Raw genomic sequence first — 15,723 nt, 5'->3', positions numbered from 1 at the left:
AAACTCTCAATCATGCACGATGAACCTACACCCTCCCCAATAAGTATATAAATATGCTTTTTGGGAGACCCGAACCCATGAGTTCGCTCTGATACCAGATGTTAGAATCAGGTGCTTACCACTAGGCCAAAAGTTATAGCAGTTAGCCAATGCCCAACTTTATTTCTTTATACTTGTGACAGCGTATAATGCACCTACTTTGATGTTAATAGGTCGGGCTATTAGGCCCATGAGTTTGGGGAGGTATATATCTATCTTATGATATTATCTTACATCCTTTAGAGATCAATTTTAACATTTTCCTACTGTCAGCCTTGTCCCCAACAGATGCAGTATTACCCGTTAAGATCTGACGTCACTTTTTATTGCCTACCTAATCAACTAGATCAAGAGGTGCAACGTCAACAGCTTATATCTAAGCTAAATGAAGGACAAAATGAGTTACTAAAAATATTATATTAGACTAAGCTGAATGAAACTCATATGTATAAGTATCTCACTTGGTATAAGCAGTGAACTTATCTTATGTTTTGCACTGGTCAAAGTGAACTTCGTACACTGTAATGTTTTACATTTTCTTAATTTTTCTCTTGCTTTCAAAATTTAATTTTATCATATATCGGTCTTTAAACATATCTTAGAATTTTTTATAAGCACCTAATTTTAAATGTAATTAGTTTATCCAAATAGTTATTATACTTTATATATAACAATAAATAGATTAATATATTTGAAGATATAAAAGTAATGTATTGATAACAATAAAAAAACGAATGTTAGAATTAACTTTATGATTATTTAATGTTAATATTAAATTTAACATCTTGTACTCGAAAATTTTTTTATTGAGATAAAATGTTTAGACTATGATGATAAACTAAAACAATAATTTATTTATCATAGTAATATAATAATAATGTAATCGTTTTTCAGAATCAGAAACTTGTGTACTTCGACTTTTTCGTTGAATTGTATAAACAACTCTCTCAATATTTTTAATTACATAAATATGTTATATCTATTAAAATTAAATAGTAGAGTTTTCACACAGTAACTGTTAGGTCAAAGAAATTTTTTAATTCTTTGTTTTTTGATAAAGAAGATATTAATTCAACTTTCAATTTGGATTTTCGTATTTTGTCAACATGATGTGTATTTTTTCTGGTTTTTCCTTTATCTCTAAAATATAAATAATCAAATTGATAAAAATGACATTTTTATATGCTATTGATGTGGAATATCAAGTATATACTCTACTCAAATATCTTATAAATTTATATGAAAGGTCATTTTCATAAAATTATTTGTTGGGTATAATAATTGTTCATATTTGGTATAACAATTAAAATGTTGCACTTGAGTTGCGTTATTGTTTAAAAGATTTGAGTTGCATCGTTACCATCATCTATAAATTTAGGTAAAATAGTAAACGCTCGGTCCTACAATTGGTATCAGAACCAAGGTCACGAGTTGGATTTTCATTGATTGCAATGAGTGCAATTATTATGAGAGATATTATCGAGCACAATAATTGTCCCTGCTGGGTAAAGTAATTGAAACGTGACGCTTGAGCTACTGTATGGTTTAAAAGATTTAGCTTGCATCGTTACCATCAATTACAGCTTTTGATAAAACTGCAAGCATTTGCTCCTACATTTGTAAAACGATAAGAAACAAGTTTCATCAACTTTAGTTTTGAATTGATCCTGTACATGTAGCTAGATTTTTAAATTTGAAATCATTATTCAGTTTTCAGATAGTATTATAGATCGAATGATAATTGATTCTTTTCAAATTGAAGAAATACCTAATATAACTCATGTAAATATTATTAACTAAAACATTTAAATGAAATATTGGATTTGTCGATCCTCAAATTAAGAAATAAAAAAAGTTTGATCTTTGAGTGAGAAATGATACATGTAAAGAAAGTTATGATCGTCATAATGAAATAGAACACATGCATGCATTTATCATTGTACTTTTACAACTAAAAGATCGAGAAATTTTTCCATCTATTATTTTTATATCATATTTAAAATAATTATGAATCCAAATTTTTATTATTTTGAGTTGGTTGAAAAATCATTATGAATAAACTAAATTTGAAAATTCTTATATCTATAATATATCACATCTTAATGTGTAAGCCTAAGTCGAGGAAATGAAAAACTACAAAATGGACTTATTCATCTTTAATGTACTCAAATTATATAATGAAAATATATTATATGCCAATTAAAGGTGATTAGGAACGTATAAACATCTAGTAATAATGATTGTCATTTTACATGCAAATGAAAATTAGCCAACACTATTGTTAATAAAAAATAATGCAGATAATTGATTGCCAAAAAATATGTAATAATTGAAGTTATAATAAAAATATATGTGTTTGTTGAGAGAAATGACAAATAACAAAAAACGATATGAGAAAAAACTGAATAGTTCAAATCTTTTTTTAAAAAAAGTTAAACAAATATGTTTTTATCCAAATTATTTACATATGACTAATTAAAATGAATTATTTAAATATTTGATAAAAATAAAATTATATAATCATCCTATCATTGACAGTTATGTGGATTTTATAATTACACCCGTATATAATAAGATTAAAATAATTAAAAATATGATTTTCTATTTGTAAAAAAATATAATTAAAAATAAATAAATTCTATTTAAGATTTGGTTTGAAGGTAGTTGACAATGAATTCTGTCAAAGTGAAAAAAGGACAGCGTAAAAAATGGAGAAAACACTGGTCGGAGGTCACTAGTCTCGGCTTGCTTCTGCACTGAGAGAGAGAGTTCTATAATCTATCCCCTCAACTCAGTTGCCATGTTGCGATTCAGCTCCTTAACTACCATTCTTCCCTGGGCGGTGCTGCTGATGCTCTGTTTGCTGCGGGTGGAGGCGTCGGTGCATGTTTACGCGGGGGAGAGATTCGTCGGCAAGGGGAAGGCTTTCGTTGTTCACGGCGGAAGTGAAGGGATTTACTCTTCTGCTCCTGACCTTAACGAATCCTCACCTGCCTTCTCTTCCATTCGGTGGATATCGATTCTCTTCGCTGTGTGTTTGCTTGCTTGTTTGTTTGTTTGTTTGTTTGTTTTTTTGCTGAATTGTGTCTATTTCTTTTTATTCCGTGTTGCATGAATAGGTGTAGTTCTGGAAGAGTATTCAGTTTCAGTTAAAAATTTAAGCATCCCTCCCTCAAGCGCTAAATTGGCCTTGAATGTTGAGTTCTTGTATTTGAGCTTGGATTTGGTAAATTATTCGTGGTGTTGGAGCATTTGTCGAAAGTTTGTGTGTGACTTGATTGTCCTTTACCAGATTCTAGCTTCTTCTAAGCCAGGACCTTCTAACCTTTGGTTTTAAATGAAATAGATTAAGTTTCCCTTTCCTAAGGTTCTTGTTCTTTATGTTATGGTTTCAGGCAAAAAAATTTGTCTAACCCTCATTTTTCTTCAAAACCAGTTTCGAGAAGATAATATTTCGGAGGCCCTTGGAGATTTCTAATTTCAGTTCTAAATCAATTCATGCAATTGTATTTGAGGTGGATGATAAGGAAACGATAGGGGGCTCGGCCTATGGAGGTCAAAGAGCTCTGTGCTGCACAGCAGATCTTGCCAAACTTCGAGCCTGCACTGAGGGTGAAATCATTAATCGCCCCTCTGTTAATAATCCAGGTTGGCCCCAGGTGTTTGGTGCTTCATTTGATGTTGACGTTTTAGAAGCTACGCTGCAGCCCAGATCCATTCAAATTAGGAAAACTGGAATGTATAACCTGTATTTTATACATTGTGATCCCAAACTTAAAGAGGTTTTTGTCGATGGGAAAAGTGTCTGGAAAAATCCCACTGGCTACCTACCTGGAAGAATGGCTCCCCTCAGGAATTTCTATGGGTTCATGTCTCTTTCATTTTTGGTGCTCGGTATCTTCTGGTTTTCACAGTATGCGATATTTTGGAAAGAAGTTCTTCCATTGCAAAACTGTATTACTCTTGTTATAACATTGGGAATGCTTGAGATGGCATTATGGTATTTCGATTATGTTGAGTTTAACGAAACCGGCATTAGGCCCACCGGGGTCACTGTCTGGGCTGTCACATTCGGAGCCGTGAAACGTACTGTATCACGATTGATCGTCCTCATTGTTTCTATGGGTTATGGTGTTGTTAGACCTACCTTAGGTGGTCTTGGTTTTAAAGTTCTCTTGCTTGGAGGAACTTTCTTATTTGCATCAGAAGTACTTGAACTGATTGAAAACGTTGGTGCTGTGAGTGATTTCTCAGGAAATGCTAGACTTTTCTTTGTACTTCCCATGGCGATTTTGGATGCTTTCTTCATTCTTTGGATATTTACCTCCCTCTCTTCAACTTTGAGTAATCTTCAGGTACTTGGTTCTCTCTGTATGGTTTTTGTTTCGTGAACATACATACATACAATTGAAAGCTATTTTTATGCGGTATTTTTGCCTTGAGAAATGGAGAATATAGATAATATATCCTTTAGAAAGGCATATATGCTTATTGTATCGAGGGATGGACACATTTAGTAACACGGTCGCGTTTCTTCTATATTTATATTGGCAATTGAGATCTTTCCAAATTTGGGTTTTTGCCCTTTTCCTCATCCCAGAGCTCCGTTCCCCACATCAATTTCATATCATAGCATCATTTCTAGAAGCAATAGCATTACCTTTTATATAGCCTCCAGCAAATCTTGCCTCTAATTTTTCTGTCTTTTGATGTTACAGGCCAGAAGGTTGACCGCCAAATTAGATATTTACCGGAAGTTCACAAATGCATTGGCAGTTGCGGTTATCGTATCTGTTGGCTGGATTTGCTACGAGGTAATGTTGCTGTATTTTTTACAGTATGAAAGCAATTTATTTATTTATTTTTCCATATACTTGTTGGGTTTTACATTATATATCTTGAGATGAGTTACCGCCTTGGATGTTGCAGCTTCATTTCAAGTCAAAGGACGTATATAATGAGCAGTGGCAGAACGCATGGATCATTCCTGCCTTCTGGCAAGGTCTTATCATTCGCTCTATTGTGCGTCATATGCGCTCTATGGGCACCATCTCAGAACTCAACGAGGTAAATTATTTTTCCTCGTCGATAATGTTTGCTATCGTTGCTAAGTGCACTGTAAATATTTTTCATTGTTGTGGGAATTTGTCGAAATCTCAATTTATGGTCAAATTTAGCCGTTCCTCAGTATCATTTTCCAGCAAGACCTTAAGTGTTGGTCCCTTCAATTGTATACATACATATAAATTAAATGTTTATAAATATACGAAAGCTCGTGTGCTATTAAACAAAACAATTGGGCCAATTAAAAAAATAGGATAAGACACAAAGTATTTAAAGAACAAGTACTCTAGCTTTTTTTAAAGAAACAAGGAGTTGACTCTTGATTATTATATTAACTGAAATTAAACTCTTTAACTTAATTGATTCTCCTCTTCTCTTTCTTCTCGGTCGACCCACATCTTCCCCAATTAAAATTTACAAGCCATCTACCCCTTCTTCACCAAATAAAACCATTAAAACAGTCATCTACCCCTTCAACTGATTTCGCATTACATTAAATCCAACTTCACCACCTCCTCTCTGCTACTCCCAACATGTTCTTGCTCATTCCTCAGATCTAGATCTAAATCTACTCCAACATCTTGCCCAATTCATCTGTACTTGAAGAAAAAAAAGTCTTGTCTCAGTTCATACCCAAGTAAGTTTTCTCCATTTTCCATGAATCCCATGTCAATATTTTCTTCATTTAGCCATATCAAAGCTTTAATTGACATGATTTAAAAAATGCTTGCTTCGAATAAGCTGGGTTCTAGTTTTCGTGATCTGTCGACCCAGAACCAATTTAGTCGACCCAGAATCTACTCTTGAGAAAAAGCAAGAGTCCACCCAGAAGAATTGGTCGACCAAAATTAAGTTGGTCGACCAAGAAGATTCTTCTTGGCCGACCCATAATACTTCGTCGACCAACAAGAATTCTTCTTGGCATTGGTCAACCATAATTCTTCTTGGCATTGATAGGTCGACCTGGTGTGTCCACGCTTATTTATGTTTTTTTAATAAATTTTTGCCGATTCTAATTATTTTGTTCTCTTAATTTTTGGTGAATTTTGTAAAATATGCCTACAGTTATCGCTGTTCATTTCGATGGTAAATGGGAAGTGAGTGAAACAATGGTATATAAAATATAAATGGAATCCAGGGTCCAATGCAAAGTTTGTTTCTATTCCAGTAGACGATGATATTTGTTATTTCGAAAATTTAAAAAGTGAACTATATAGAGCTGAGAAAGTAGACAATACTGCCAACTTGAGGTTGAGTTATCTTCTGGAGTTGCCGTGCAACATTCAACCGATTTATATAGAGAATGACCATGATTTAAAAATATATTTGTATTTTGGTTGTCCGAAAAGTAGGCCAGTGCTTCAAGTTACAATTGAACATGTTGTTAATGTTTTTTTTTATGTTTCCGATAATGTGCACATAGTTGGTGTTAATGAATACAATAGTAATTTTAACGAATATAGATATTTTGATTATTATTTTGACTTGAATATTGTTTGTTTGGATCATAATAATATCAGTGAGTTTTTCGACGAAGCACATAATGTGGATGTCATCAATGTGGATTAGTAACACGATTGAGTTATATGATGAAGTACTTTATGTGAATGTCATCCATGACGTTGAGGTCTACGCAAATGTGGTTACAAGTAATGAGGCAAATGTGGTTGCAGATGTGGATGATAATGACACATTTTCATTTACAGATGGTTCAAACTTGTTTGTTGGTCAAGAATTTCCAAACAAAGAAACGGTGAAAAATGAGTTAAGTAGAATCAGTTTCGAAGCTTGATTTGAATTTGAGACTGTAAAAATTAGCCAAAAAGTGTACACCGTAAAATGTATAGTGTCTAATTGTAAGTGGAGAATCTGGACCTCAAAGATTAAGAATGATTCACATGCATTCTTTGTTCGTACATTTTGCAATACGCACACTTGTGGTTTGACAGGGAGACGCAAGAGAATCTACGGAGCGAGTTCGGCTGTTGTTCGTGATATGTTGGTTGATAATTTCCAAGGTCATCCGGTGTCAATTGTACCAAAAGCAGTGATGGCGATGATGCGCAATAGTATGAATGTTGATATATCATATTCCAAAGCTTGAAGAGGAAAAGAACTAGCAGAAAATATTTTGAAAGGTGATCCTACGAAGAGTTTTGCTCTATTGCCTTGTTATTTGCACATTGTTGATAAGATGAATCGAGGAAGCATCGACGAGGAAAATCGATTCAAGTATATGTTTCTTGTCTTTGGCGCATGCATCAGGAGATATCGAAGTATGTGGAAAGTTGTATCAATCGATTGTACGTGGTTGAATGGCAAGTATAATGGTGTTTTACTCGTGGCATCGGCACAAGATGGAAATTATCATCTATATCCTTTGGCGTTGGGAATCGTTGATGTCGAGTGTAGTTCTTCGTGGAGTTGGTTTAACGAAGTTGTTAGAAGTAGTACCAGACGAGGAAGAACTGGTGATAATTTCAGACAGACATCAGAGAATCATTAATACGGTTTCTAGTGTCTATAAAAACGCGCATCATAGTCATTGTACGTAGCATTTATCACATAACTTGAAAACTAGGTGCAAAAGAAAGGTGCAACCGAAATATTTCTGCACATTGCAAAAGTTTATTAGCTTGTCGAGTTTGATATTGTATATAATGATTTTAGGAAGAGATATCTTGAGGCCGTGCAATATTTGTATGAGAGAGATTCACTTGATCGATGGACTCGAGCATATTGTCCAAAGATCCGTGACAATGTTATGACGATAAACATGGTTGAGTCGATCAATGATAGACTACTTGAAGAGAGGAAGCTTCCAATCATTACACTTTTAGATTCTTTGCAAAAACTGGTCTCATCTTGGTTTGCCCGATATCGCCACACATCAACTGCAGCTAACACTAATCTGACCCCTACCATCGAGGGGATTCTTCGTAGCTGGTTCACGGATGCCCATGGAATGCAAGTTTTTGAATTAGGAAGTCTTGAGTTTGATGTTAGGAGCCATAAACATTTGGTCATAATGGACCTGGAATAAAAAAGATACACATGCCGAGTTTTTGATAGATATCCATGTGCTCATGCCATTGGAGCCGGGTCGACCCAAATTTAGAGCCTTTGTGTCGACCCAAAGGCTTGAACTTTGGGTCGACCCTTGTTGCTTGCTTTCGGGTCGACACAAAGGCTATAACTTTGGGTCGACCCGGAGCTGAATCTGCTTCTATCTTCTGCTGAATTCACCAATTGAACGAATTCTGTTTTGTTTTCTTCTGCCAAGTGTCTTCTCTAAAAAAAGAGGCAGGACCACTGGAAAATTAATATTACGTGACCATTCACTTTTTTCGAGAACGGGATACATAGTCTCTGAGTAAGCCATGCACAATGTCATCGTAGAATAGTACTCTGGACACAAATCATATAATTCAATTTTGGCTAACCAACTGGCTGCAATGGCATGAGCACATGATATTCTATCAATAGCAAAAACTCGTCATGTGTATCTTTTTGATTCAAGGTTTACTATGGCCGAATGTCGATGGCTCCTAACATCAAACTCAAAACGTCTTCCATGGGTATCAGTGAACCTGCTACGAAGAATCCCCTCAATGGTGGGGTCAGATTAGTGTTAGCTGCAATTGATGTGTGGCGATATAGGGCAAACCAGTTGCACCCTTTTTTTTGCACCTAGTTTTCAAGTTTTGGGATAAATGCCCACGTACAATGACTATGATGCGCATTTCTATAGACACTAGAAACCGCATTAACGATTCCCTGATGTTTGTATGAAATTATCACCCGTTCTTCCTCGTCTGGTACTACTTCTAACAACTTCGTTAAAAACCAACTCCACGAAGAAGTACACTCGACCATTCCCCACGCCAAAGGATATTGGTCATAATTTCTATCTTGTGCTGATGCCACGAGCAAAACACCATTATACTTGCCCTTCAACCCATTACCATCAATTGATACAACTTTCCGCATACTTCGATATCCTTTTACGCATGCGCCAAAGGCTAGAAACATATACTTGAATCGATTTTCCTCGTCGACACATGTCTATTATGCTTCCTCGATTCATCTTATCAACCATGTGCAAATAACAAGGCAATAGAGTAAAACTCTTCGTAGGATCACCTTTCAAAGTATTGTCTGCTAGTTCTTTCCCTCTCCAAGCCTTGTAATATGATACATTAGCATTCATACTATTGCACATCATCGCTATAACCGCTTTCGGTACAATTGGCACTAGATGACCTTGGAAATTATCCACCAACATATCGCGAACAACAGCTGAACTCGCTCCGCGGATTCTCTTACGTCTCTCTGTCAAACCACAATTGTGCGTATTGCAATATGTACGAACGGAGAATGCATGTGAATCATTCTTAATATTTGAGGTCCAGATTCTCCACTTACAATCAGACACTATATATTTTATGGCGTACACTTTTTGACTACTTTTTACAGTCTCAAATTCAAAGCAAGCTTCGAAACTGATTCTACTTAACTCCTTTTTCACCGCTTCTCTGTTTGGAAATTCTTGACCAACAAACAAGTTTGAACCATATGTGAATGAAAATGTGTCATTATCAATATCTACATCTGTAACCACATTTGCCTCATTACTTGCAACCACATTTGCCTCGACCTGAACATCATGGATGACCTTCACATCACGTGCTTCATCATATAGCTCAGCCGTGTTACTAATCCACATTGATTACATCCATATTATGTGCTTTGTCGAAAAACTCACTGGTATTATTACGATCCAAAGAAACAATATTCAAGTCAAAATAATCATCAAAAGATCTCTATTCGTTAAAACTACTATTGTATTAATCAAAACCAACTTCGTGCACATTATCGGAAACATCAAAAAAAGCATCAACAACATGTTAAATTTCAACTTTGAAGCACTGACCTACTTTTCGGTCAACCAAAATACAAATATGCTTTCAAATAATGGTCGTTCTCTATATAAATCGGTTGAATTTTGCACGGCAAATCTAGAAGATAACTCAACCTCAAGTTGGCAGTATCGTCTACTTTCCCAGCTCTATATAGTTCACTTTTTAAAATTTTAAAATAACAAATATCATCATCTACTGGAATAACAACAAACTTTGCATTGGACCATGGATTCCATTTATATACAATCGTTTCACTCACTTCTCATTTACCATCGAAATGAACAACGATAACTGTAGGCATATCCTACAAAATTCACCAAAAATTAAAAGAATAAGATAATTAGAATCAGCAAAAATTAATTAAAAAAAACATAAATAAGCGTTGCCACACAAGAGGAATTGGTTCTGGATCGACAGATCACGAAAAACTAGAACCCAACTTATTCGAAGCAAACATTTTTTAAATCAGGTCAATTAAAGCTTTGATCTGGCTAAATGAAGAAAATAATAACATGAGGTTCAAGGAAAATGGAGAAAACTTAATTGTGCATGAACTGAGACATGACTTTTTTTCTTAAAGTACAGAGGAATTGGGCAAGATTTTGGAGTAGATTTAGATCTAGATCTGAGGAATGATCAAGAACATGTTGGGAGTAGACAGAGAGCAGGTGGTGAAGTTGGATTTAATGTAATGCGAAACAGTTGAAGGGGTAGATGACTGTTTTAATGGTTTTATTCGGGAAAGAAGGTGTTAGATGGCTCGAAAATTTTAATTTTGGAAGATGTGTATCAACCGAAAAGAAAGAGAAGAGAAGAATTAATTCAGTTAAAGAGTTTAATTCCAATTAATGTAATAATCAAGAGTCAAATCCTTGTTCTTACAAAAAAGTCAGAGTTCTTGTTTTTTAAATACTTTGTGTCTAACTCTTATTTTTTTAATTAGCCCAATTTAATGGTGTATCTACACTTAAACAATTGGACATTTATGTAAATGGACTTGTGGATCTTTTTTTAAAATAAGTAACAACGGACTCCCTTTTCCCTAAATTTCCGCAGAACAATTCGGGTTTGGATTCTTTTTTAAAACTTAGTTGAGTTTGATTTGAATTTGATAACTTCATAAAATCCAAATTAAACTATATTGGAGTCAACTAAAAAAATTCCTCACCCAACTTTGATTTGTATGCATTACTAAATAGACTTCACCTTTGATCTAGCCGATCATATTTTTCACTCAATGTTTATTATTTTGATAGATACGCTTACTCTTCTGAGGATGCGGATGAGGTGTTTGACAAAGAAAACACTTTGGCTCTCATAAAACAATTCTCTTTGCGTTCAAAAGATGCCAGGAATCTTGAACTCCCGTATGCAGAAAGTTGTCACGGCGTAGCCCGTGGTGATCTCGAAGAAGAAAAGGCTTCATAAATGAGTGTAACTCGATCCTTTTACAATACCCCAATCCGTTGCTACAATACTCTGATTAATCGGGGAAGAGAAGGCGATTTGTGGAATATAAAAACATCCGTGGGATTTGGGAGGAAAACCATTCGTTATACCCCATTTATGTTTCGTTGATTTTTGAAATGTATGGCTTTTGGTTCAAACAGAAACACATAAAGTCGATGCCGTTTACAAAGCCGTGCTGTGATGGTTTTGTATCATTCAATTTTATTTACTTTCGTAACGTTTTAACTTTGTCATCCCAAAATATATTATATATAATTTGGACATGATGCCCGATAAACAGGTGGCCATAAACACAGCGTTCATACAATTCCCAATTTGACCTATGCGAAGGAAAATTTGAAAGTCAAAGGTGATAATCAATGACGCCATGTTTCGTTTTTTAATTTGAAGTTGTGATTTGCGATGTATGAATCAAAATTGAAATTTGCGACTCGTGTCCGAAATTATCATAAAAGCTTCGGAGGAGGATGATATCGTGTCAGAGAATGGTCGTGGTCAACGACAAACTTTTTCAAGAGTCAGCAACTGCCTGAAAATGTCAAAAATATTTATACCACACTGGCATCCATATTCTTTGACCTTGACTAGTCTTTACTTTTGCCAAAGAAATGTCATCCGACTGCTCGTATCAACTCATTTGTTATTACGTCAGCCGCCCAGCTAACAGGAAGATCACCCACACATCCGATAACCCAATGGAACATGACAAGAATTGCTAGAATATAATAGAATAATTGACAAGTCTACATTTTTATGCTACCGCCTGCGTGTCGACCCCAAGAAACACACGATAATATACATGTCGCGTGGAGTTGCGCATCGAAGGCCAAGATCAACGGCATAGAGGTATCCAATCAGATAAAGTTCAAAGGACTACTGCTAAAAATATCTCGGCTAAAATGATCCGCAAAGATTGGCAAAATTCTCCGAAAGAAGAGAGATTTCACTGTCTCAGAGGAATGGGATCGCAAAAACTCAAAAATATGAAATAGGTGCGACTTTAAGACTCCACTTTTTGGGAGAAAGGAATGTTATTTCAGCCAACAGCAGCCATAATAAGATGATAACAGAGGAAGAATCAAAATAACTGTCTTCTAATAAGCCACAGCTGTCCGCTTATGCAACAATTCTGGATAGACAAGTCCGGAACTAGAAGTTTTTAACTTCCGAATGAATTCGCCTATAACTAAATTTCAACTAGTCTACATGTATCACCATCTAACAATTGATATATTGTTGAAACAAGAATATTCAAAAAGAAACATTAATACAGGGTCATCGTAGTCCTTTCCAAGTAAAGGAGAGCTTGGGATTTAGTGTCTAATGTCAATGTCCTCGAGGCAGATCGATAAGGGGTATCAGTGATTAAATTGGCATTTCCAGACTTCGACTTTCACCAGACATTCAATACAAAATCAGAAAAAGGAGCTACTGTTGCAATATAAGAAATGCCATGCAGTAAATTTGAGAAGTCTGTGATCCAGAATAATTCAATAGGTTATAGTCTTGAGCTCACAAACTAACACACACCATTTTGAAAATGAAGTCAATAATTTGAAGACATAAATTGCAAAGTATCTCGGAATAACACATTAAAATTCAGTTGCTTTGAATCTAACTCATCCAACTCTAATGTTTTAGACTCAGTTTAAGGTCACTCATGCTTTATATTATTTTCATAACGCACAATAAATTGCATGTGCGGATTCAAAAAAGTAGCATAAAACAACAAACACAGCAATTCCCATATAAACAAATGAAGCAAAATCTACATGCTGGCACATTTATAAAACACATTGCTTACAAAAAGAAGCATTAAAGAGGCAATGACTGCTCTGACCTGCACAGTTATAAAACACATTGGTTGCTATTGGATCACAACCACTATATTCATTGAGGATCTTATTCCAGTCTTTCCGAAGAAGGCTGTGAGCTCATTCCCAGAACCACCAGAAACTCATCCAAGAAGGCTCCACAAATAATTAAAAGAATGATTTCCTAAATTTTACGTGGGAAAACTCAATCACAGTCCTTTTAATGATGTTTCTTCCTGAAATGCTGAGAAACCGGGTAACCCTCAAAGAAATCCAAGACCGCATTCTCAAGGTCTTCAACTGAATATTTAATGTAATTTTCAGGGTGCCTCCCACTCTCGATATGACTTCTAAACCGTCCGAGAAACGACCTATAAGCTGGGATAATCCTTTCGGATATGGAAATCCTAAGTTCCTCACGAAGCTGAGTATCAGGTATCAACCATGTGGCCTGAGTCCTATGCACTTCCTCAAACATTGCATTGAAGGCCTTAAACCTCTCTCTTAGAGCACTCTTCGACACACCAGATGAAAAGCTTCCACTTACGTGCAAACCCTCGTCTCTTAAACAATGCAACACCCGCACCCATGTTGCCCTCTGGTAATTTGTTGCAGCCAAACGGAATTTCCCTGTTAACTTTTTCAAATAGAAATCCCCAATCATCTCTCTCAATTCTGGTGACCCTTTGATCTTTTCGACAATATAATGAACATTATTCATCATAAACAAGTGAGCCAATGATTCATCCTTGTAATACTTAGACTTGCCATCCAAATTAAACTGCAAAACCACAATAATCCAAATCATATGAAGTGCTAGGGTAGAAGCCTGCCCCTCAAACTCTGAGAAATCTATATCCGGAACATCTGGATCGCTGGAGTATCTCGACCCTGTTGAGGGCTTCGACACAATCAATTTGACCAAATCAGTTTTATAATCCGAAATCAAACCAATATAGTTCATCACGTATCTAGTCAAGGGATGAAGAGCCCCCCCTGGAACAGGAACCTTTGAAGGTTCACGAAGCACCGCGTTTTCAAATTCCGACAATATCCCTCTCACAGCCTCAGCTAACCTAGACAAAATCTCGGCAGCTTGAACTCTGATCGATTCACTAGATTGTGAATCAAAAACAATTTCGATGTCAGGCATTAAATCGGATAAAGCATCATGTAAATCCAATGTTTTAAACAATTTCTCCGGTGACCGCTTGCTAATGCTAATAGCCTCGGCAAAATTAAACAATTGAACAGTGGGACCTTTAATAGTTTCCATAAAACAAGCATCATCAACAGATTCACCCAAACCTTCGAAAATCTGCTCGCACAACCTCCGTTCACTCGCGAAGTGAAACCGAATGCATATTTTCGCTGCTCGTATCCAGCGCCGGATCTTCGTCTCCAGCGTCTCCCAATCGAGGCGCTGTATTTCGCCAATGTTCAGTTTCTCAACCTTGAGGCTCTTCAAGCTTGCGTCCACAGCAGATTTACGAACACTCCCATAAACCTGGATACACTCCCGCTGGTATCCAGAAGCAATCATCCGCTCCGCGATACAGCGAAGATCGTAGACTGCATCACTGGGGAGTAGATCCAGTTCTCGTATGCTGCTAGTTGACTTGTAACTTATGCTGGAGATGCTGCAGTTCGTCTCCTGATGCTCCAATTGTTTGACTAGATCGTTCTCATGGAACTCTTCACTCAATTCAAACTCCTGCGAGGTGAACTCGGAGTGAGTTGACTCGGAGTAGGAGTCGGTTTCGATAGGTGAAGTGTGTGAGACGAGGATGTTGCGAAACTCATCCTCAAGCCGAGACATGGCGATCTGGAGCGCAGAAGACTCTGCGGAGGAGGAGCGGGACAAGGAGGTGGAGGACATGGATTTCTGGAGCTCATCGACGGCGTTGAGATAGAGGTCGATTTCCTGACGGTCGCTGTTGAAAATCATCTGGTCACGCGAGTACTCCGATGCCGTGGAGTCCCATCGGCGGATCACATCCTCGGCTGGGGCTGATACCGGCGGTTCCATGGAAGGGTAAAATTGGAAAAAGGGGTGGTGCTGATGATTGATGATGGCGGTGGAAGGAAATGGAAAAGGTAGGTGGATTGGGGGGTTGAACGTTTTTGGGTTCGATACTTCTCAACAATTCTTTTCTTTCTCTCTCTTTAATTTAATTTGCTATTGCTATTGTGAAACAGGCGCAGGGAACCGGATAATTCTTTCCAGCTTGTCATGTCTGAATGCATTTAAAAAATATTGATTTGAGAAAAAAAAACATTAATCATAATAAAGAAGGGAAAATGTGAAATTTTGTAAGTTTAAAAAATGTGCAACTAGATTATTCGTTTGGTCATTTTATTAAAAATTATAGTTAATAACAATGACATAACTTAGATTTAACAATAGTGAAACT

At 36.2% G+C, this 15,723-nt stretch overlaps 1 protein-coding gene and 1 pseudogene across 1 annotated transcript; one reads left to right on the top strand and one right to left on the bottom strand.

Moving 5' to 3' along the window:
* The first annotated feature begins 2,696 nt into the window (after positions 1–2,696).
* LOC142530346 (uncharacterized) lies at positions 2,697–11,712 on the top strand (annotated as a pseudogene).
* A 1,503-nt stretch (positions 11,713–13,215) lies between these two features.
* On the bottom strand, positions 13,216–15,447 carry LOC142530345 (exocyst complex component EXO70C2-like). Its single transcript, XM_075636145.1, has one exon. It carries the CDS (start codon positions 15,336–15,338, stop codon positions 13,530–13,532), a length of 1,809 nt encoding a protein of 602 aa, XP_075492260.1. The 5' UTR covers positions 15,339–15,447; the 3' UTR covers positions 13,216–13,529.
* Positions 15,448–15,723: the final 276 nt, after the last annotated feature.

This window comes from Primulina tabacum, chromosome 17 (assembly GCF_025594145.1).
Source record: "Primulina tabacum isolate GXHZ01 chromosome 17, ASM2559414v2, whole genome shotgun sequence".
Lineage (NCBI taxonomy): Eukaryota > Viridiplantae > Streptophyta > Magnoliopsida > Lamiales > Gesneriaceae > Primulina > Primulina tabacum.
Note: the sequence above shows the minus strand (reverse complement) of the source record. Positions and strands in the feature narration are given on the sequence as shown.

Excerpts from the sequence above, each read along its gene's own strand:
- LOC142530345 (XM_075636145.1), bottom strand. The coding sequence starts at position 15,338 with ATGGAACCGCCGGTATCAGCCCCAGCCGAGGATGTGATCCGCCGATGG.